This window comes from Rattus norvegicus, chromosome 8 (assembly GCF_021556685.1).
Source record: "Rattus norvegicus strain SHRSP/BbbUtx chromosome 8, alternate assembly SHRSP_T2T, whole genome shotgun sequence".
Taxonomy (NCBI): domain Eukaryota; kingdom Metazoa; phylum Chordata; class Mammalia; order Rodentia; family Muridae; genus Rattus; species Rattus norvegicus.
Genome location: NC_141541.1, coordinates 83,982,468 through 84,006,547, shown reverse-complemented (window position 1 = coordinate 84,006,547; position 24,080 = coordinate 83,982,468). Strand labels below are relative to the sequence as shown.

Here is a 24,080-nt window from a genome sequence, read left to right as displayed (position 1 = left end):
TACTGGGGGTATCAGAACTCAGCTCCCCATGCTTGCATGGCGAGTGCCAGCTGAGCCATCTCCACAGACCTGTCAGTTTGTTTTGTTTCGATGCTTAGTAGCAATGGAGGAATAGAGGTCTTAATAATCCAAAGTGGTAATAGTTCAAAGTGTGTGCATTATAGTACTCTAAAATTGCTTTTGACTCAAAGTCATTACCCTGTATCTTGAAAATAGAATTTTTACATTGATTGATTGATTGATTGATTGATTGATTGGATACCCAGGTATTATGATGGTGCTTGTGGGAGGTCACAGGACACTCTGTGAGAGTTGGTTCTGTCCAGCCAGAGAATTTAACTCAAGTTATCAAGCTTGGTAGCAAGTGCCTTTACCTGCTGAGCCATATTTTTGGTCCCACAGGAACCTATATCTTGAAGTGAAATGCTGCTTTTTATGATTCGTGTTTCTCACATCTAGAAAATCTGACCTATCCTTAAGGCCATAAAGATACTGTTTCTTTACAGGGTCTCACGTACCCTAGGCTGGCCTTCATGAATGACTAACCTCTTCTTGCCTCTCCCTCCCAGATGCTGGCATTATAACCATAGACCACCACACCCAACAAGATACGCAGCTTTCTTATAGAAGCTGTCTTCTTTTTTTTTTATTTTTTTTTCTTGGTTCTTTTTTTCGGAGCTGGGGACCGAACCCAGGGCCTTGCGCTTCCTAGGCAAGCGCTCTACCACTGAGCTAAATCCCCAGCCCCTAGAAGCTGTCTTCTTATGGAGTTTTCGTGTTATTCTATCTACGATCCATCTCGAATATTTTAGCATTAGGTATAGGATAGGTTTGCCTTTTGGTTTGTTTGCTTTTTGTTTTTGTTTTGAGATGGGCTGTTACTCATCAGCCCAGGCTGTCTTGGAATTCTTGTATAGCCCAGGCTGGTCTTTAACAGCCATCCTCGTGCTTCTGCTTCCCAAGTGCTGGGATTACAGTCATGAACCACTGCGCCTGGCTAGGTTCACTGTCCGTTCATTTGTATCTTCCTATTACTCTCATTATTATACAGTAATTCTATGAAGCCAGGCACAGTGGTTATCTCTGCATTTGGGATACTTAGGCAAGAGGATCTTGAGTTCAAGGGAGGCAAGCTTAGACTATAGAGAGATCCTATCTCAAAACAAACAGCTTCATTATTTGTATACCATACAATTTACCCACTGAAAAGTAAGTCCAAGGGGACGAAAGAAAAGAAAGAAAGAAAGAAAGAAAGAAAGAAAGAAAGAAAGAAAGAAAGAAAGAAAGGAAGGAAGGAAGGAAGGAAACGAAACAATAATCCCAGCATTATAATCAAGCAATTAGTAATTCAAGGCCAGCCTGGGCTAAATGAGACTATGTCTCAAAGCAAATACAACAAAACAGTGTTAATGGTTGTAAAATCAATGGATTTTAATATACTCTAAAGAGTTGAGCCATCTATTTTAGAACATTTCCTCATGAGCAGTCACTAGGTCTCTGGAGACCTGATATAAACTGAGTCACAGAACAAGTGATCCTGTGTACTGTTTGTTGTTGCTAGAGAGAAGTCACCATGTAGTTCAGGCTGAACCTTAGTTCAGTTTTTCCTTTTTAAATTACATTTATTTATTTTGTATGTGTCTATGGTGTGCATTGTGGGTGGCCTTGCCATCATGGTACATGTGTGGAGGTCAGGGGAGAGCCCGTAAGAATCTGTTGTGTCCTTTACTTTGTAGGTCCCAGGAATTGAACTTGGGTTATCAGGCCTGGTAGCACCTGCCCTGACCTCACTAAGCCATCTTCTTTGTAGCCGACGTAGCTGAAGGTGACCTTGGATTTTTGATTCTCTTGCCTTCTTCTCCCAAGTGTTAGGATTATAAGCATGACATATACTGCCAATCAAACCCAGGGTTTTGTGTGTGCTAGACAGGCGCTTACCAACTGTTCTGCATCCTCAGCTCAACCCTTAGAATCCTGAGAAAATTGCTACAAAACTATTAAGTTTCCTTGATAGGAGTGACCTTTTTTGACCTGTAAAAATATATACTCCCTAGAGTATTTATTCTCAAGTACCTACACCCACTCCCTAGGGAAGGTACACAAACACACAAAAATGAACTTACAAAACAAGGTTACTGATAGATAGAGATAACCCTTTGCTGAATGCCTGTGAAAAAAATGGACGGAAGATGAAGTAGGAGGAGTGAGAGCAGAGTGGACACGATGCTAAGAATATCATGGCAAGGCAACTTTTAAAATTTTATGTGTTTCTGGCTGGCCTGGAACTCACTGCACAACCATGGTGGCCTTGGATTCACAGCATCCTCCTGATTCTCTCTCTTGTTGAGATGTAGGCATGGCCCATCGAATCTGGCTGCATGTTAAATGTATTAAGAGTATGCTGGAGTCGTGGAGCCTGCCTCTGATGCGGGTACCAGGCAGTCTGAGGCAGGAAGATCACAAACTCAGGGCTGGTGGGGACTACAAAAAGGCACTCTGCCTCAGAGAGAGAGACAGAGACAGAGACAGACAGACAGACACAGAGAGAGACAGAAACAGACTTTTTTTTTTAGAGCTTTTGGGTTTTTTGTACCATTAGTATATGTTTGAAAAGTTCATATCATTTAATAAGAGTAGAGACTTGTAAGTAAAATAGTTTTAGTCCTTAACTTACCAAATAATAAGCCCCTTATTGAGAAGGATTCTATTACTAATAATTATTACACACTCTAGATTCCCATATGTAAAATTACAAAGCAAGATATTTTTGGTTTTCTGGGTGTTTTGATATAACTAATGAGGAATTGTTGAGGAATATTCCTTTAGTGTACATAGCGGCAAAAGGGAGATTGCCCTTCAAGTATATATGTATCACATCAATTACATGTGTGTACCACTCGGTCAGCCCTCGCCTTAGGTAAAGATGGTGTGGTTTCATACAACTTGAAAGTTTCAGAGTTAAACCCTGACCCCCACCCCTCATTTTTTCTTTCCTGCAGTTTGTCCTAAAGTATACAGCATTGCCATAAACCACAAAACATGAGGGGACAGGACTGAGGCACAGCCGTATGGTTTTACCTCCAGCAGACACTCCTGGGTGTAGCTTGTTCTTGTTACTACATTCAGCCTCCTCCTTCCCCTGGCTGCAGAAGAAACCTAACTCATTTGCACAATCCCCCACCCCCAAGTCTAAACCTTAGGTTTGGCTCCTGTCTTCTGATTAGGATACTAGGGAACTGCCTTCAAGGAAATGTTGTTTCTACCGGTCTCTGAAGAATATAAAAATATTTGAACACTCGGGGTGCTGGGGGGAGGGAGGATATTTTAGGTTGTAGTAATGTGATCTAATGATGGGAAGTAGAAAAGAATGGAGACTGGACTGATTGTCATCGTCGTTGTCATTGTCATTGTTACTTGAGAGAGAGAGAGAGAGAGAGAGATCGTCTGTGAAATCGTCTGTGTGCCTGAGTGTGATTGTAAATCCCTATCAGAGTCCAGAAGATACTGTCACGTGCCTTGGCACTGGAGTTACAGGTGACTGTGAGTGGCTGACCATGAAAACTGGGAGCTGAACTCAGGTCCTCTGTCTAAGCAGTATACACTCCTAACTACTGAGCATCTCTCCCAATTCCTTAGTGTCCTGTTCTGAAACAGTGTCTCCCTATGTAGCCCTGGATGTTCTTAAAATTCCTTTTTTACATTTATTTGTTTGTGTATGTCCCTCAGCATATGTGGAGGTCAGAGGATGACTTAATCTTCAGGTGTCTGTTTTCTCCTTCCTGGGATCAAACTCAGGTAACAGGCAGAAGATGTCTGCACCCCCTGAATACCTTGCAGGTCCCAGGGACTCATTTTTCGATCAGTCCTTTTTCTCTTCACTCTTTTCTTTCTCTCCTTCCCCTGGCTCCAGTCCCTGCTGCCTTTTAGCCTAGGCTTTGATCTTTTGCTTACACTATGCTTTTCTCCCTCTTCTGGCTGAAGCTGCCTGTTTCTGACCACCCACAGTTATCTTGGAACTTTGGCAGTGATAATTGTTAGGCCCATGGGTTTGAACTGCTAATTATGTATTGCCTTGATTCTTAAAGTAGCTTTATGTTGTGTTTCATTTTCCCAAATAGATGGTATCCATCAGGCTCAGGGAACACAAACCAGGCTTGCTTGCTGTGGTGCAGGGGCTGGGGTTGTCGTGGATTATTATTACAAAACCACTGAGCTCCCAGAATGAACTCCAGCTGGGATTCAGAACGGCCTCTATGCTCACCCCATGCCAGCTTCCTGGATCTGTGGCTTGCTTGGGGTCTCTTTGGCTCTTTTCTGTGCTTCTCCACTCTACAGTATTACTTATTGCTTTTTTAAAAATGAAAATTATAACATAATTTATCTTGACTATTAAGTTTTTTAACTTTTTTTTTTTTTTCGGAGCTGGGGACTGAACCCAGGGCCTTGCGCTTGCAAGGCAAGCGCTCTACCACTGAGCTAAATCCCCAACGACTATTAAGTTTTTTGAAGTTGTCTTAAATCTTGACTCTAAGGCTTATGTCTGGCCTCACCTCTTTTTTTTTTTTTTTTACATTTATTATGTAAAAAGACACTGTAGCTGCCTTCAGACACACCAGAAGAGGGCATCAGATCTCAGATGGCTGTGAGCCACCATGTGGTTGCTGGGATTTGAACTCAGGACCTCTGGAAGAGCAGTCAGTGCTCTTAACTACTGAGCCATCTCTCCAGCCCTGGCCTCACCTTCTTAACACAGCCTTTTCCCCTAAAGACTGGCATTTTCTGCTTCTTCATGACATATGGTTCCCCTAAAGCTTCAGTTTGTTTGTTCTTTGTCTTTGAGATGCAGAGTCTATCCTTGTAGCCCAGGCTGGCCTCAAAGTCAGTGGCAATCCTGAGGACTGGGATTAGAGGTATAGACCACCATAACATGGTTTTTATTTATTCAGTTATTTTTTATTTTTGTGCTGAGGATCAAACTCCGGGCCTTGGCCATGCTAGATAAGCTCTACCTGAGCTGTAGCCTGGGTTTTTCAGCTTTGGCTTATTTTCCTGTAGGATTTATTTTGAATTCACGTGTACGAGTGTTTGCCTGCATCAGTGTATGTGCACCATGTATGTGCCTGCTGTGTGTGGAGGCCAGGAGAGAGCAGTGGGTCCCCTGAGGATGGAGTGACAGGTGGTGTGAGGTGCTGCGTGTGTCTGGGAACCAAACCCAGGTTCTCTGCAGGAGCAGCCAGCACTCTTTCTGAGGTTTAAAGGCTTTTGTAAATATATTAAATGGCTTTGCACATTTTGCTCTGTTTAAGTGTGACTCTTCCTGACTTAGGGAGTTACCTCCAGATTTGCTGATACATGATCTTTCAAGTTGGAGTTTTGTCTCTCAGCTATCCAAATTAGATTGCTCTGCCCTGCTTGGGTTGAAAGAACAGTAAAAGGACATTTATTTTTATTTTGTTGTATGCACATGAGTACAGTGCCCTTGGAGGCCAGAGGCCTTGAATCACCTGGAGCTGATAGGAGGTTAAGAGCTGTCCAGCCTGGGTGCTGAGAATCAAGGTCAGGTCATCTGCAAAAATAGCAAGTACTCTAACCACTGAACCACCTCTCCAGCCTCTTGATGTACTGTTGGCTTTTGCATATTTTTACTATAGTATGCAATTACTACTTTCTGGGGTTTAAAGGTTTTGGTAAACATATTAAATTGCTTTGCATGTTTTGTTTTACTTTGGTTTTACTTCTCTTTTATACCCAGCTGTGGCTTGCTCTGAGTCACTTTGATTAATTAGTTTCTGCTAATGTGAAATATTAGTGACATGATGGAAATTGTTGAAATTAGTGACTATTAGTAACTATGATAGAAATTGAATATTCTATAGAAGTAGTATGAGATTGTGGGAAAATAGGAACTTTAAATCTTGTTTAAATCTTACATTCACCAAGAAGTATATACCCTTGGGTAGGCTCTTTTTTTCTCTCTGAGACTCAGATTGGTTTTAACAAATAACAGGATATTAATTGTTATTACTATAATTATATAAATATTAATGTGATACAGGGTTATTAAATAATGTATTGCTATGTTTTATATTTTATATTATATACTATTACTCTTGTGTCAATGTTAAAAAAAGGTTGCATATAAAATATATGCAAGTGAAATTTATTCCTCTTTTTTTTCTTCATTGTTGTGAAGTATGGCATGTGGTCCCTTATCAATCTGAGTAAAGAAGTGAACCTTCAGGCCGATGAGATGGCTTGACAGGTAAAAGTGCTTGCTCTGTAAGTCTGCTAACCATCTCCCAATGTCATCATCTCATCTCCATGTGCATGTAATGCTACAGAGGTACCTGTATTCACAGACATCATGCACACACATACACACTGATAACAAATACAAATTTTGATATATTTCTGTATGATATAATTGAAACACAGGCAGTTTTGATTCTGTCACTGAAAAATAATAATAATTACAGTTGTGATAGTCAGTTTCAGATGTATCTTAAACTTCTGTTTCCAGCCCTTGCTTAGCTCTCTGAAACCCTGCTTCTTTTCCAAGTAGCCTTTTACTTCTGTGTGTCTCTTGAGTTCTCTATGAAAGGAAAATGTCCTTTACCCTACTTTTAAAGCGTCTGTGCCAAGGCAGCCCCTGTACCCCCTTCTTGGCCAATAGCCACAGTTTCCGAGACTTCCCTTCTTTCTTTCCTCAGCTCTGCTTTCGTCAGCTGTCCCCAGGCCTTCATGTTGATTTGTTTTTCTTTCCACCTCTGTTCCCTCCCACTTCTCCTTCCCAGAAACCTCCTCCATCAACTGTATGGTTCTCATTATGTTAGTCATTTTATGTGGCTTTACTTTGTGTTGTATGTGACTATGTTTTCTAAGTATATATGAACCAATATATACAAACATAAAAGTTATGTATATCATAATAATATTATGGTAGTTATATATACTTACATGTGTTACTGTCCAAATCAGGTTAAATTCATCTCCTCAAACATTTATCATTTCCTAATGGTGAGTGCTGTCAAAATCTCTTCTTTGTGTGTTTTAAAATGTATTACACGTTTTTATCTGTGATTACACCATTTTGCCACAACTTCTTCACCTTGTGTAACTGTAACTTAATGCCTGTTGATCAGCCTGTCTCTTCCCACCCCTCCTTATGTATTTTCAAGGCTATATTATAGTGAGGGTTTTCATTGTTGTTGTTTTGTTTTCAAGACAGGGTTTCTCTGTGTGGCCCTGGCTGTCCTGACACTTATTCTATACACCATGTTGGTCTCGAACTCAGATCTGCCTGCTCTGTCTCCCAAGTGCTGGAATTAAAGGTGTGCACCAGCATGCTGTTTATAGTGAGGTGTTTTCTTAAAGATTTATTTATTTTATTGTATATGAGTACACTGTCACTGTCTCCAGCCACACCAGAAAAGGGCATCAGATCTCATTACAGATGGTTGTGAGCCACCATGTGGTTGCTGGGAATTGAACTCAGAACCTTTGGAAGAGCAGTCAGTGCTCTTAACCGCTGAGCCATCTCTCCAGCCCTATAGTAAGTTTTTTAATCACTTAAGATGAACTCTTCAATTCTAATATCACAAGAATGTACACTTTGTGCTAGAGATTTTATGTGTTTTTTATCATGAAACTTCCAGTACAGACTTGTAAATACCACATCTTACTGGACGACACTTACTCCAGCTTAGCCACTATTAGAAATACTTTTTTTTTTTTTTTTTAATACTATACGGCATAGGGTTGGGGATTTAGCTCAGTAGTAGAGCGCTTGCCTAGGAAGTGCAAGGCCCTGGGTTCGGTCCCCAGCTCCAAAAAAAAGAACCAAAAAAAAAAAAAAATTACTATACGGCATCAAAGTATAGTATGCAAATTCTAGTCTTGTACCTTCTATAACCTATAATGAGTGCCTCTATGCCGGCTGTGACAGCCCAGAGGGTAAAGGCCTTTGCTACAAGACTGGTAATCTGAGTTCAATCCCTGATAAACCACCCTGTGGAAGGAGAGAGCTAACTGCCGAAAGCTGTCCTTTGACTTCCACAAAAGTGCTGTGTGGACATGTGTACACACTCAAGAAGGAAGGAGGGAAAGAAGGAAGGAGGGAGGGAGGGAGGAGAAAGAAAGCTTCCCCTTAATCTGAAAATTAATTTGTGATAACAAAGCTTCTGTATACTCAGACTTTTGAAATTAATTAGAATAATAACCATTGCTGACCCTTAAAAACCACAAGTATGCTGTGTGACTAAGGTGTGTAGGAAATACGACACATGAATGGCATGTCATGGGGCTAAATAGTTCTGCTGAGTGTTGACCTTTGAGGAGGGGAAAGACAGGGTGGTTGAAGGAGATAGAAAAGGCTTCAGAAAGAACAGGTTTGAGCTGGACTTAAATTGTGAGGAGTTTGGCTAGGATGGAGAAATCTGCAGATGGGTGAGAGCTTGTTGCAGATGTGTGTACATTAACCCTCCAGGAAACAAGTAAAGCAGCAAGGTGAGAAGTCTGTGAGACCCCTGCCTAGTGATCTTAGTTCATTAAGTCACCCAACAAGCAAGAGCATTCCTAAGTACAGGCCTAACAAGTGCTTCAGACTGAGCTGCACCAGAGCAGAGCCGGCTGCCTGGGAAAGGCGCTTTGCGAGGGCCTGCCTCCTTCCTCCTCATGAGATCCAGGATTGCGTCAGGTCCTGGAACCTTGCCGAGGAAGGAGCAAGGGCTGGAGATAAGGATGTTGTGTGTGTGATGCTGTTGTTTGTTTTTCAATTAATTTTTAGAGATGTGGAGCTTGGAAGGTTGTTTCTCGTAATATTTCCTTAGGGAAAAGATCTTGAGAAAAAAAAATCCCCAAACTGGCCTCGGTCCCAGTTTGAGACTCTCACGGCCTTCAGTCAAAAACTGGGAAACTTGAGAGATTATGATCACGCACATTTGAGTAAGGGTTGGCTATTGCTTTTATAGACTGAAGTATTTTCTGGTCTAGAAATATTTTTCTTGTTCTCAGTTCTTCTTTTTGTGGTTGTGAGGAGGGAAGCCTCTGCCTCACTAATACGAAGCATGGGAGTCTCTTACCAGGCCTGTTGGGCAGTTCACGGTTCTTGCCTTGCTCTATGTCAAAGCACTTTTCCCCATCACCTCAGTGCGTAATAGGAAGTCAGTAAATTCGGAAATCAGAGCCATTTGTTTCTTCGTGTGCAGAATCAAAATGCAGCAGACGGTTGGGCTGTCCTTCAATATGAATGAGTGAATGAATGGACATGATAGAAAACTGAAAGGGTGTCACTTGGTATGTAGTGAATGTTGGAATACTCACGCCTGTTATTTCAGCTTTCCTGTTTCTCTCTGGTTCTTACAGAACTTTCCAGAGTTATTCTGAACTCATTTATTATTTTAAAAGCTCTATATTTAGAGTTCAAAGGACCATGAGGATCTCTTGGTAACCATTAGAGTGTCTTTCTGTTGAATATGGTGGCTCATGCCTTTAATCCCAGCACTTGTGAGGTAAGTGCAGGAGGATCAGAAGTTCAAGTCCATCCTTGTTTATATAGGAAGTTCTGGCCAGCCTGAGCTACTTGAGAACCTGTCTCAAAAAACAAAACAACAACAAAAAAAAAAAACCCTAGAAGAAAAGTTTCTTATACCTAATAAAATATGTCTAACTTAAGGGACAGATGTCAATAAGTAATGGAGGGCTGCTAATCTCCCTAGAATAATTAAACTTAAGCTTTGATGAGATCTGTTTTTCAGAGGCCCTTTCCTTAAATTTCAGTTTCCCTCCTCCCCACTCCCGTCCTTTCATGAGACAGGGTCTCACTGTATAGTTCTGGCTCCTTGAAACTTTAGACCTGGCTCTCCTTCAGACTTGTAACCATTCTCCTGCCTCTGCTTCTAGCATTGAGATGTAGGTGTGTGCACCACCACTCCCAGCTTTTTTTTAAATAAGAGAAAATGTGGTAGATTGACCACAATAGATGTGGATTCTTACCAAAGCAAGAAGAAAACAGGTTTATTGAGTATGTCACAAACAGGTTTATCGAGCACACTGCCGGGAGCCGCAGGCTGGGCAGTAACAAAAGCACAGCCTGAAACTTGACTTTATCTTAGTGAGAGACTGTGGCTGAGGGCGGTGGCAGTCGGTGGCTCACTCCTCACAGCTGAGTGTATACAGTAAGCAAGAAGTCGGTGTGTTCACGGAGCATTTTATTATAACACTAGTCACGATTGTACACTTATGGTGGAAACTTTGGCATTCATTCCCGACTTAACGGTGTGCTGACCATTTACGTTTCTGTAGAGACATGTAATTTATGACAGAGTCAGTGGGAAGATAAGGAATCACAGTCGGCTTGGTGTGTTGGAAGCCTTTGCCAGTGTGATCATGCCACATTAACTTTTCTCCCTCTAGTATTTCACAGCATTGGCCCATGTTTGACTTCGTTATTTTACTTTCTTTTTCTTTCTTCCTCTTAGTTGATCTGGTTTTTCGAGTCACTTTTCTGAAATTTTTGTATCTACCAAGCATGATTCAGCTTTTACGGTTTTCCTCTCTGTTTGTACGTTGTTCATCTTGGCAGTGACGTGGCAAGTCAGTATTATGTTTTTCTTTTTTAAAGGTTGAGTAAAATGATGTTTCTGTAAGATCATGCCTGTTACATCTAGAAAGACAAGAGCCCCCGAAGTCCCAGAAAGTGACCAGATCATAGACCTTGGGGAGCCCTTTCATAGTGGCTGTGCTGCAGGCTAAGGCAGAACCTGGGCTCTGGTAATAAGGTGCTTGATTTACAGTGTTTGCCATGGACATGCAGGGATTGCCAGTCTAGTGTCACCTTGGCTATTCAGTGGTGCAGGACGCTGAGAGGAGACTGACTTGTTCAAAGCCAGAGAGCGTTTGTTTCATTTATAGATCTGCTGACCCTAGTACAAGAGTAGGGGCTAGGGGGCCCCTGTTCTCTTTTCTTTTTATTTTCTTTTTAATTTTCTTCTTTATGTTTCTTTTTCTTTTAGAGTGTAATTTTGAGAGAGAGAGAGAGTGAGAGAGAGAGAGAATGAATATGAATATGAATGAGAATGAATCAATATATGTCTGTCTGTGCCCACAGAGGCCAGTGGTATGGGATCCCTCTGGAGCTTGAGTAACAGGCAATTGAGAGTGGCCTGGAGGGTGCTAAGAGTCAAACCAGCCCATTAGGTTTTTTCTTCCAATGGATTCTGGATTTCTCTGGAGGGTTTCCCCCCCTCCTTTTGTGATATTTAAACTCAACTAGGCACTTAAATTTGCTATACTTACAGATCTCAGGTAAGAGCTACAAGATACTCATCAAGTAGTTAGAAAATAGAGGCACAGAAAGGGGCTTTGAGGAATGTGCTTAGCTTAATTTTTAAACTTCTTAAAAATATTTTTAAATTGAAAGTTTTTCCATTATGTTTTATAAATATACCATTTTATCTGATTATGATCTAGTGAGATTCACCACGGCTCAAGGAGGAGGAATAGAATTTTATTAGAAAGAAAAATTTTTAATCTGGTTCAGAAGAATGAAAACTAATAGAATCAAGTAGGGGAAACTTTAAGAACTTTATTTTAGGGCTGGAGAGATGGCTCAAGGGTTAAGAATATGGCAGCTCTCCCAGAGGACTCGAGTAAGATTTCCAGCACCCACATGGCAGCTCACAACTGTCTGTAACTCTAGTCTCAAGACTCTGCAGTTACTAGGCACACATGTGGTGCACAAACGTATTGGTTAACATTGTATTTATCGTATGTGTAAGGAGGCCAGAAAAGAGGGTAGGGGTCTCTGGAACTGCAGTTACAGACAGTTGTGAGCTACCATTTAGGTTCTGGAATTCAACAGAATTATCTGAACTGGAAACAAGAACTCTTAACTGCTGTGCTGTCTCTCTAGCTCCCATATAAAACATTTTCAAATGGAAAAAAAGCTTCCAGGTTTTGTGTGTGTGTGTGTGTGTGTGTGTGTGTGTGTGTGGTTTAATGTTCTGGCCAAGTTCATCCATTATTTTGTAAACAGTATAAGTAACAATATGCATACCTATAATCCTAGAATTTAGGAGGTGGAGGCAGGAGGATCAGGCTGTGTAAGACCTTCTTTCATAAAGCAAAGAAACCAAAGCCTCCAGTGGGTGCTGTGGTCCATGCCTGCGATCTGAGAACTGGGGGAACAGGCAGGAGGATCGCTGCAAGCTCAGGCTTAGCCAGAGCTATAGTGAGGTCTTTTTCTCTGCTTCCCGAAAAGACAATGTGTGTTTGTCGCATTTGTTTTACAGCCACCGATTGGGAAACTTCTTGGTTTTTATTTTGGCTTAAGACAGTGTCTTATACAGCCCAAGCTGACCTGAAAGTGCTAAGATTACTGGTATGCACCACCACACCCAGCTTTATTTGTGAAATCTTCATCTAAAAATATCCCAAGGAGATTTTTATTTTTATGTCCATGTCTTGTGGGCTTATTTTGGTGGTTTACAGTAGTTCTAGCAGTCTCTAAAAGCATTTTCTCCCATTCTTTACCAAAAACCTTATCTGATTCAATTATCTAAAATTTGGGGACAGCCTTCATTCAGAATACCCAGACGCCTTATTAGCTATTAGCCAGCAAGCTTGCTGATGGCAGTTATGTCGAGAATGGTTTTTCTCAGTTCAGTCTTCTCATTTAGGGACACTTGGCTTTCATCTGAGCAGTGATGCACTCCTTACCAGATCAGGCATTATTGTTGGTACAGCGTTGCTAGAAGGTGGGGTTCTGCTTACCTGTGGGTATGAGAGGAAGTGGACAAGGGAGGCCGTGCCTCCTGCCCAGGGCAGAATTGAGTTTGCTTTTGCTACTTGCTCACACTCTGCTGGTCACCACAGTTGGGAATTCAACAGACTCAACCCTAAGGAACTGTTGAGTATCACAGCCTGTGTCTTTTCTGTGCCTTATCAGGGATCCTTGTGAGCTTTTAAAGTCAGTTTGAGGAACATTTCTAAAGTGCAGAGAGAAAAGAAGAATGTGTTCTGTCTAATTTTCTCTAAGACCTTCCCTCTTGATCCCATAGGCCTTTTCCTGTCCATATCCTGACAGTCTAGCCCCTCCCAAAACACATGAAATGGGGTAGGCCTTTAATAAATGTATGCATTGGTCTGAGGATGGATTGAAAATTAGGGTGTTTAACAATGCTCAATCCCAAAATAAAGCAATAAACAAACCAACAGACATTTAAGTCCAAGAAAGTCATAAGGGACAGAGCTGAGAAAGGCACTACTTTTGTTCATTCACTGCTTGACATTCAGTTCGCTCTTTTAGACCTAGCCTAGTTTTAGAATTTTTGTAAGTACTTTGATTCTTATTAACTTGGTAGAATAAGAACATTAATTATTGCAGAAGGAAAAGCGAGTCATAGCTGTACTACTCCTTTGGGAGAGGAGAAAACAAAACAAGACTCAGATTAATGCCCCCATTATGCACTTGGAGTAGTTAGCCATTTGTTTAGGTCTGAGCACTATTCGGTTTGTTTGTAGGATAACTGGTAGAAGGCTTTTTAAGTTAACCAGAGGTAAAAAGAAATCAAACACTGGGACCAAGACACTGAGCATGCTAAATGGTGCCTGTTTTGGTCTTTGCTTCTCAGGATGGCTTCGCTCACCTTGCCTCTTCTCATCTGTTGCCAGGACTTCACAAGACAGGAGGGTCACTGGGAGTGGGAGCAATTTGCAGCAATGAACCATGGCAGGAAGTATCTTACTCACATGGGAGCCCCAAAGTCTCTAGGGTTCACATTTGACAGATTGCTTTTGAAGTGGTGTGAGTAACCTGGTAAAATATTTTCTTGTAAATAGTGGCTGAAGTGGTCTGGCCGCTTTCTGCTATAAGGTTGCCCTTGCCCTCTGTAACCTCCGTCTAATTAAAGCTCTTTGTTCTGGCCCTAACAGGTTTGCCGGGCTGCCTAGTAACTTCAGATTTTGTTCTTTCCCCTTATGCTTCTGGTATCAGTTTTAGCAACTCAACTTGGGATGTGGCAGGAGGAAACTTGCTGGACTATGACACAATTTTAGAAACAAGGTCAGAACAGTTGCTAGGTATGAGAGAAGTCAGTGGGTGTGGCTACAGAGAGGCAACATGAGGAGTCCTGTGGATTAAACTTCATCTTGACAGTGGTGGTAGATGCATGAATTTGTGCTTATATTTAAAAAAAAAAAAGACTATAACACATACATAGGACTGTATGTAAAACTGGGCAGATGGAGAAAGACCAATGGGATGGATCAAGATCAATGTCTTCCTTGTAATCTGTGGTTTTGCAAAACAGACACAATGTGATATTTCTTTGTACTGTGTGTGATTCTACTATTATCTTAGTAAAGACTTAAATATCACATTACACACCACAAATATACACATTTATAATTGGTCAAATTCTTGAGTTGGACTGAGAAGATGAGTCCATGGTAAAGCACCGAGTTAGACTCCTAAGAGCTCATGTAAAACTAGATGTGCTATTACATATCCTTCTGGTTGTTCTGGAACTTGTTCTGTAGACCAGGCTGGCCTCAAACTCACCTGCCTTAGCCTCCTGAGTGCTGGGATTAAAGGTGTCTGCCAGCACCACCTGGCAAGTTCTTATACAGCTCTACTTAGGATTAATCTCAGCCACTCAACTCAGCTAAAGATTTTCACATGGGAGGTTATTTTTCAGGTATGGAGTTCAGAAGAAAAGTCCAGATTGGATAAAATTAAAGAGTGGTCATTGTATGAAATTCATCAGAGGTAGATGAGCATAGGAAAGAAGGAAGGTCACTGTCTACAGTTTGCCTAGTCCTGTTGTAGGCAGAGATGTGAATCTGCACAGAAGTTTAACCAGAGAACAGCGAGATCATGGGTGTGCAAAGAGAACAGATAGAAGAGCCTGGAAACTCAGGCCTATCCTCTAGGAAAGATGATGGAATGAGGAGTAACAGCTTGTACATCCAGACTTTATCTCTGAATCATGGAACTCCGCAGTTGCTTTTATAGCATACTCTGGGTCAAGACCTTCCTCTATAAATAGAAGCGTGGAGAAAAGTGGACAGAGTTGGTAACAATGTTTGTTTGTGGAAGGGATACATGTGCCGTGGTAGAGGTCAAGGAGACATTGTTTCCCTTCACCAGTGGGTGCTAGGGGTCAGACTGCGGTCCTCAGGCTTGGTGCCAGCTATCAAGCCCAACTTATGTTACTTAGAAACTCTCTTCAAGGGGAGAAAATGTATCCTAATGTTCACCAAATGTATCCTAATGTTCACCAAGGATTTTTACTAAACCTGAATTGCTGTTGATTGGCCAGCATTAGAGGTTGAGGCAGGAGGATCTTTGAGATCAAGGCCAATTTGGACTATATAATACTCTATTTTAAAGAAAAACACACCACTAGCAACAACAACAGAACTGTTTATTAATGGGGTCTGGTTATAAGGGGCACAATTAACTATATATAAGGTTAACTATATTTAAGGTTATCCCTGGAAGCAAGAGTAGACTGATAAGTTATTCTCTGCCAGTGAAATGAGCCAATTCAAGCCAGATTAGAGTCTATAAAAGGCAGGTTTATTGGGAAGCAGCTCTAGAGTGCACCGGCCTAGACTACATCAGTGAAGTTATCATGGGGAGGGACATATAAGGGATGGGGGAGAGAAAGAGAGAAAGCACAAATGCAGAGAGAAGAGAGCAAAAGAGACAGAAGTGTCTGCATGTTAATGGAAAGGGCCTCTGGGGGAGGGGAAGCCCAGTCCCTGGGCTGGAAAGTATGCCTGCCATGTCCTGTAACAGGTAGGAACTGAGGGATGCTGGGAGAACCTGGAGCCATGCTAAAGGAGACCTTTAACATAAGAAAAGGTCGTCTTTCATCTGTTAAATATGCACCTAAGACTCTAGTCTTCAGTCTGAATGAATCCCAACATCTTAGCCTTTTTTTTTTTTTTATAACAAAATAAGGGACAATGTAATCATCTGTGACTACGTCCTGCTGCTATTGGGGTGCTGTTACTGGGAGAGGAGGGTAGTAGCAAAAAGCTGGCATGTTGGTCAAGTCTGGGAAGAGCAGGCTATTTTACTTGTAGTCCAGGTTGTGGGACCATCTGGGCTAGCTGCTTTTGGAGCTGTCCTAGATGCAGGTTCTAGGAAACACCTGAATTTACCAGGGTGCGTGCGTGCGTGCGTGGGTGCGTTCGTGCAGAAGATAAAGCAAAGGAGTTTAGGGAGGGAACTTTTTCTTAGGTGTACATTTGAAACTTCTTTTAGGTCTTAGTAGTTGGAGGAGGGGAGCAGAGTCCCAGAACCAGGGAAGGGGAATAGATCCCACCTCAGGAATAGACAGGTGGGGAGGAAAACAGGCTGTTGGTTGGCAGTACTTATCTGGAGTCAGTTTGACTGTGAGAAGTGGATTCTAGTGGATGCCCTGAAGCTTCTAAGTATCTTTTTAAGTTTAAAAAAAGAGATACATTTTAGAAGTGTTAGTATTACCTCTGTTTCATGTTAAAGCCCTGAACTTTGAAGTCTCACCACAAGGGTAGCACGTGGAAGAGATCTGAAGCATTTTCCTTCCTCCCATGTTCCTTAACTCACTTTCACTAGTATTCAAGGTTCTCACGACTTCCAACCTTCATAGCTTATGTTTACCAACCTCAAAACACCTTCTTGTTTCCTCAAACACTTTCTTGTATCCTCAGACTTACATAGACTATGTGGGGACAGCTGCAAGTATATTAGATTGTGACTGTGTAAGGATGGAGCCTCATGAAGTTTCTCGGGATATATGATGTTCAGTAAGTTCAGTAAGGCCTTGAAGAATGTATAGGGCTTCAGTTGAGGAAGAAATAGATGTGGTTAAAGAATGTATTTCATCTGGAGACAGCATGGTAAGCAGGGGTGTGGGGATCTAGAGTTTGTATCTTTTTAGAGCCAGGGTATTGTGATAGGGAGCAGCTAGAGATGGTGCTGGAAAGCTGGTTAAACCAGTTTGTGCTGAGGAATTCGCATTTTTCTGTGAAGAGTTGGCAGCTTTTATTCTGTGAAGGCCAATAGTTAATGTTTTTTGTTTTGTTTTGTTTTGTTTTGTTTTGTTTTGTTTTTCCGGAGCTGGGGACCGAACCCAGGGCCTTGCGCTTCCTAGGTAAGCGCTCTACCACTGAGCTAAATCCCCAGCCCCTGTTTTGTTTTGTTTTCCGGAGCTGGGGACCGAACCCAGGGCCTTCTGCTTGCTAGGCAGGTGCTCTACCGCTGAGCTAAATCCCTAACCCCAATAGTTAATGTTTTAGGCTCTGCAGACCACTGTAATTATTCATCTCACCCACAGTGCCACATGAACCAAGGATAGACAATACATCCATGAATAATGTAACTATTCTAATTTACATTTACAAAAACAGCCAAATTCAAGTCCCTTCTGTAAAGCCCAAGGACATATTCTTACCTAGTTATAGTTTAGTGCCCATTAGCCATCCTCCATGCACAACTTCTTAGCCTGTAGAAACATCTACTCAATGTCTATGGAATTAACAACTTTTTTTTTTCTTTTTTCTTTTTTTTTCAGAGCTGGGGACCGAACCCAAGGCCTTGTGCTTGCTAGGCAAGCGCTCTACCCCTGAGCTAAATCCCCAGCCCTGGAATTAACTTTTTAACTTCTTCTTATATGTGAGAACCTAATGTTTGACTTTCTGTGTGTGGCTTATTGCATTAAATATGTCCTTTAGTCCGCGCTGCTGCATGTGTCCACCGTATTGGTTTGACCTCCTTGACATTCAGAATTTGTTCTCTTCTAATAAATTATCCTCAGAGGACAGGTGACAGATAGCATTGCCATCCTCAGAACAGAAGCATAAGAAAGCCACTCCCAGAGCAGCTCTGGACTGCTGTCCTGGGACACTGTTCATATACAGATGCTCCTCCGTAAAGGCTGAGGGGAATTGGGGACTCTAAGAGTGGGAACACAGGATAAAAGAAAGTGCAGATGTGAGTTTTGAGTGAGGTTAGGTATCCTGAATACTAGTTGTTAATACTTTGTTGAAGCACAATTGAAGTTTCTAGAAAAATTGACTGTATTAACTGGAAGTTCTTTCATCTTGGCAAAAATTCCAGAATCTGAATCACAAGGAAATGACTTCTCTATTGTTTTGAAAAAGAAAAACAAACTGAAATGAAAGCCACAGAAACATGTTCCCCTATGATATACAAAAGTAGTAAGACTTAACGGAACACAACTACAGACCCCGTGATCTGCACCAGTAAGGTCCTGCATGACACACGGTGCATTTGCAGCACAGACGCTGTGAGAGCGACCATCGCCACTCGGTGAAGTAGATGGAACCCATGCCTGACGAGGCTTAAGTGGCTAAGAACCTGAGACTAAATAGGCCATGGGCCCGAGGCCTATTGTTCTGCTAAAGGAACACAGCAATAAAGTGACTCCTAACGATATCCTGCCATACTTCCTTGTCAGTTAGGGATACTATTGCTGTGATGACACACCATGACCAAAAGCCGCTGGAGAGGGGAGGAGCTACTCGGCTTCCACTTCCATACCATTTCATCATTGAATGAAGTCAGAACAGGAACTCAAGCAGGGGAGAAACCTAGGGTCAGGAGCTGGTGGAGAGGCTGCTGAGAGGCTGCTTATTGACTTGCTCGGCTTGCTCTTACAGAACCTAGGACTGCCAGTCCAGGGATGGCACTACCCACGGTGAGCTGGGTCCTTAATCACTAAGTAGGGAAAATGCCTTATAGCTGGATCTAACGAAGGTACTTCCTCAGTTGAGATCCCCTCCTTTCAGATGACTCTAGCCTTTGTCAAGTTGACATAAAACTAGCCAGCACACCATGGATCAGTGTCTCGCTCAGCCGTCATCCTATAGATGATGTCCCTTCCTGCCATAGTACATGAGGACTAACAGAGATCCACAACTGGACAGTATGCGGAGGGCAAGAGATTCTGGAACACTCAGTCCTAAATGTCCTCATTAAATCCCTCCCCCAGGGCTCCAGGAGCTCAGGGAAGAGGAGGCGGAAAGGTTGTAACAGCCAGAAGGGGCGGATGACACCCAGGAAACGGTGTCTTCCAGACACAACAAAGCTGACTCACATACGAACTCAGACTGTGGCAGCAAGCACGGGGCCTGCACAGGCTCCAGACAGACAGACTGGAGATGAGAGGGAGATGCAGATATGAGATCCTGCCCCTGCTTCCTAACCAGAAGCAGCTATCTCCAATTGACAATCAGTTGCAAAGGAAAAACCAGTTTTCTGCAGTGGTGTCTCACTGGGTACACAAACCACAGTTGAGGGCAGGCCCCATGCCACACAAGTAGATGGCCAATGAAAAATTAATGATGTTTTTGTAGTTTGTTTGGTTTGGGATTTTTTGTCTTATTCTGGTTTTGGGGGGTGGGGGATGTTCTTTATCTTACTGTTCTACTGCTTGTATGATATAATCCCTAATTTTATGTTTTTATAGGGTTTTATTTGTATGCATGTTTCTTCTCTTACTATTATTATTATTCTAGTTGGTTTGCTTTTTTATTTGCTCATTTGTTTTCTAAAGAGAGAAAGAAGATGTGGAGTTAGATGGGTGGAGAGGATCTGGGAGAAGATGGAGGAGGGAAAATTGATCAGAAAATTAAACTTGATAACAAAAATTACTACCTAGAATAAATTAAAGATTCCTCTTAAAAGACCACTGGAGTAGGGCAGTAGCTGAGAAGGTACAGACCCTGACCTATCAGTGTGAAGATCTGAGTTCAGATCCTAGAACATAAAAGATCTCAGCATGGTGGTGAGTGCCTGCAAATTGCCTCCTGTGCCCACTGCTTGGGAGTGGGGGGACAGATGAATCCCTGAGGCTCATTGACCAGACAGTGTAGCCGAATCATTGAACTTCAGTAGAGTTCAGGTATTGTTTTGTTTTGGGACTGTCTCTAAAAAATCAAAAGATGGAGAGATCAAGGAAACACACCACACATCAACCTTTGACCTTGACATGCATGTGCATGCATACCTGCACACATTGTGGTATACATCCACAATAACAAGCATGTATCACACACACACACACACACACACACACACACGACAGTGTGCTTGTAAAAATGAGCAATAGGTTATCCAAAGAAAAGGATTGGTAAAACAGTGCATAACCTTGTCATAATCTATCACCGTGCACATTAAAGCCATGGTGAAATACCATTTCACATATGCCAGAATGCCAGAAAATTAAAACTCCAATATACTAAAAACATACAAGAGCTCAGGAATTGTCATATATGGAATCTTTTAGAAATATAAATTGGGAGCTGGAGAGATGGCTCAGTGGTTAAGAGCGCTGACTGCTCTTCCAGAGGTCCTGAGTTCAATTCCCAGCGACCACATGGTGGCTCACAATGATCCGTAATGGAATCTGATGCCCTCTTCTGGTGTGTCTGAAGACAGCTACAGTGTGTGTGTGTGTGTGTGTGTGTGTGTGTGTGTGTGTGTGTGTATACATATACATATATATTTTTTATAATAAATAAATCTTTAAAAAAGTAAATATAAATTGGTCCAGTCACTTCAACATAGTTTGGGATTGCCTTCCCCCAGCAATTCCATTCCTAGGTTTGAGCCACAGAGGAACTATATGTCTATACCAGGAAATAGGTGGATTATTTTCATAGCAAAGAAGCAGAGGGGGAAACTGCTAGGAGCTCAACTGTTCACAGGATGGAGTAGTTGCTGACTTGAACTTGAAATGAGTGTAACGAGTACAACTGAGCAGCAACCCAAAGCCATGGCCAGGGAGGCACGGAGGTCCGTCCTCGGAGGACTCGTGTGTGAACTTGCGGTGTAATAAAGACGGAGAGCACAACTCCCAGCGGACTCCAGGGAGCAGGGGACTCCTTGGTAATTGGGCCTGGGGGGAGGGAAGCTGCAGAGGTGACTGCTGTGCTGGGGTGCTGTGCGTAGTGTGTTTGTGAGTGTTCATTTCACTCCTAAAGTACCCCGGCACACCTTAGCTAGATACTACTTTAGGACAAGAAAAAGCAGTGTACTGGAGTAAACGGTTTATATGTGTTGTATCCCAAATCTGTAAAACCAGGGTGGCCTGTATTGCAGCATTCCGTTTGCCAATAAGATCTCATTTATCATTGTGCATGAGAATATTTTAATAGGGTCATTTTGAATTTCTGCATCATATTGGGATACTTTAGAGAATTAAGAGAATATAAATAATTATCTTTTTATATGTACATTTTTAGAGAATTACTGGTTAAGACATTGTCTTTACTATATATCATATTTTTAATATCAACTTTTTGTTATCTCTCTGTCGTTTCTCTCCCTGTCTCTCTGTCTCTGCCTCTCTCTCTCTCTCTGTGTGTGTGTGTGTGTGTGTGTGTGTGTGTGTGTGTGTGTGTGTGTGTAAAATCCTGGGAATTGAACCTAGGATCTCGCATACAGCAAATGCAATGCCACTGAAGCACATCACAGCCCTCCTTTTATAGTTTTAAACTCTTGAGACAGTCTCACTAAATTGTCTAGCTTGCTTTGAATGGATCCTATAACCCACCAGGTAGGCCTTGAACTTGTTTCCCCTTTGTAAGTCTCCTCAATGACTGAAGTTACAAACCTGTGCTGAGACCCAGCTAGAAAAGTTATCCTTGATATATAAGTGCTTAGCAATCTGTTATCCTTACCTGTCTCAAATAATCACACTACTGGTATTTTTATGAAGGGAATATTTTATGAAAGGAATCTTGTTTTAAATAGTTTTCCTCTCAAAATTATCCATCACCTCCTTTGACATCATGTTTTATGGTTAATAGATTTGAAAGTTCTGGGAACTTATCAGAAATGTAAGTTATAGGTTCTTACCAGGCCATGACTATACTTGATTTGTCAATCAGGAAAGTGGGGTAAGGCCCTGGACTCTGGATCTTGACAAGTGTGGCTACATCTGATACACTCAGCCCAGAGAACTTTTGGAAGGCATCTCTGCCACTCAGTGGTAGGGTGCTTATGTAGCATTCACAGGCCCTGGGTAGACGATAGATAGACAATAGATAGATAGATAGATAGATAGATAGATAGATAGATAGATAGATAGATAGATAGATAGATAGATAGATCAATCCAAACAAATTGTGGTCTTAAAGTTGGAAGTACAGAGCGGGAATTGCTTAACAATGGTTTTGCTAAAACCAAACAATAATAACAACAAAAAGCAATGTAGGCACAATAGCACACACCTATAATCTCAGCATAAGAAGATCCCCAGCTTGTGCTACATGAAGGGAAAAAAGAGTCAGGAGTAACTGCTAGCCCAGAGGAATTGCATTAAACAAGCATAGCCCAGGCCTGACACAAAATGTCTGCAGTGAAACAACTACAGAAATGACTACTGCCCATTTGCTTATAATCAGACCTAAGGTGGTTGCCAGTAAAATCAGTGGCTGTCAGGCTCTTTAGTTAAATCTTACTTTCTATAATGAGACAAAGGTCTATAATGAGTGAAGATAAACAAGCTAAAATATTAAGCTGGGAACTCTTAGAAGAAAAGGTAGCAAAGGCTACAGATCAGCCCTGGCGAGCTGTTCGTCTCACAGCCAACCAAGGCTGAGGTCAGCCACTAGTGCTGGCACCGTCTCAGCCCATGGGAACATTGTATGTGGTGGAGTACCTGACTGCCTGCTCCCCATTTTTGTTGCAGCATGTTCCCGGTGTCCTTTCCTCCAGGGTAGTCCTCTGTATGCTGTATGTGTAGCTGCTGCCCCTGATTCCGTTGTTAGGTAGAGCCACACTGACCAAATGAAGAGCCTTCCCTGTAGGTGGGCCTTCTTGACCATCCTGCCAACTCCTGGGTGGCACATCCCAGTGTGTTTTACTGTGTTTTCAGAATGGCTTTTTGTTGTTCTTTAAAGCGTCTTCAGCTGGGTGTGGTAGCATGCACCTGTGTTTCTAGCACTCATGGGGTCAAGGCAGAAGGTTCACCTTGAATGCAAGGCTAGCTTGATCTTTGGAGTGAGTTCCTGGTAAGTTAGCCTGGGCTATATTGAGAGACCATGTCAAAAAAAAAAAAAAAGAAAGAAAGAAAAGGAAGGAAGGAAGGAAGGAAGAAAGCTTAAATAAACAAACAACCTAGTAATAGAAAAATAATATTTTCCTTTGAAAATGTCTGTAGAAGATTCTCTTGTTTTTATTTTACATGTACCTGTGAGTGTTTGCATGTATATGTGTGTATCACATGTGTGCTAGCGCCCTTGGAAGCCAGAAGAGAGTATCAGGTTCTCTGGAATGAGTTACAGTTGTGAGCCACTCCATGAGAATGCTGGGAACCGACCAAACGCTCTCTGCAGGAAGTATTCGCAACTGCTGAGCCATTTCTTCAGCTTCTAAAATAGTCTTTTTGAAAAATATTTTTTAAAAACTTTCTCAGAGGCAAGCAACTACTGTTCCTTCCTGTGAGACATATATTGCTATTTTTCCTATGTTGCCATCATGTTGTACTGTTCTCCTAAATAGTTTGTAATAAAGCAAATGTTCTCCATTAGGATAAATTGATGTCCCAGAAGTTTATTTTGGCAAAAAAAAATTCATTTTGCCACTAAAATTCAGTCATCAGGAATTGTACATTCTACCAAGTAATTGTTTTAATGGTTTTCATCTTCACTCCCTTCTCCATCTTGATTATTTTCCTGCAGAGACAGTGACGGCTCGATGGTCTGTAGGGGAGCAGCAGATGATGCCGTCAGGAATGAGGGACACAGGAACGAGCCCTTCCCTTTCCCCAGTGACAGACGCAGTACATAAGAGTTACCTGTAAAAGGCTCTCTTTCTTCTCTCCGTAGCTATAAGAAGTGGTGGAAGGAGCCGGCGACTGCCGACACTGAGCCATGGCACTGCCGTTCCGGAAAGACTTGGGAGACTATAAGGACCTGGATGAGGATGAGCTCCTAGGCAAGCTGTCGGAGTCAGAGCTGAAACAGCTCGAAACTGTCCTGGACGATCTTGACCCCGAGGTTGGTGCTGACAAAGAAGAGACCTGCAGTAGCCCTTCTGACTGTTTAAGTCAGTAGCTGCT

General features: G+C 42.0%; 1 protein-coding gene across 2 annotated transcripts in view; it reads left to right on the top strand.

Moving 5' to 3' along the window:
- Window positions 1-24,080, top strand: part of Tmod3 (tropomodulin 3) — a 60,360-nt gene that overhangs the window by 4,299 nt on the left and 31,981 nt on the right. For both annotated transcript variants that reach the window (XM_087561197.1, NM_001011997.1), the window contains 1 exon segment: window positions 23,848-24,018. In XM_087561197.1, the coding sequence (XP_087417323.1) occupies window positions 23,893-24,018 (126 nt within the window). In that variant the 5' untranslated portion in view covers window positions 23,848-23,892.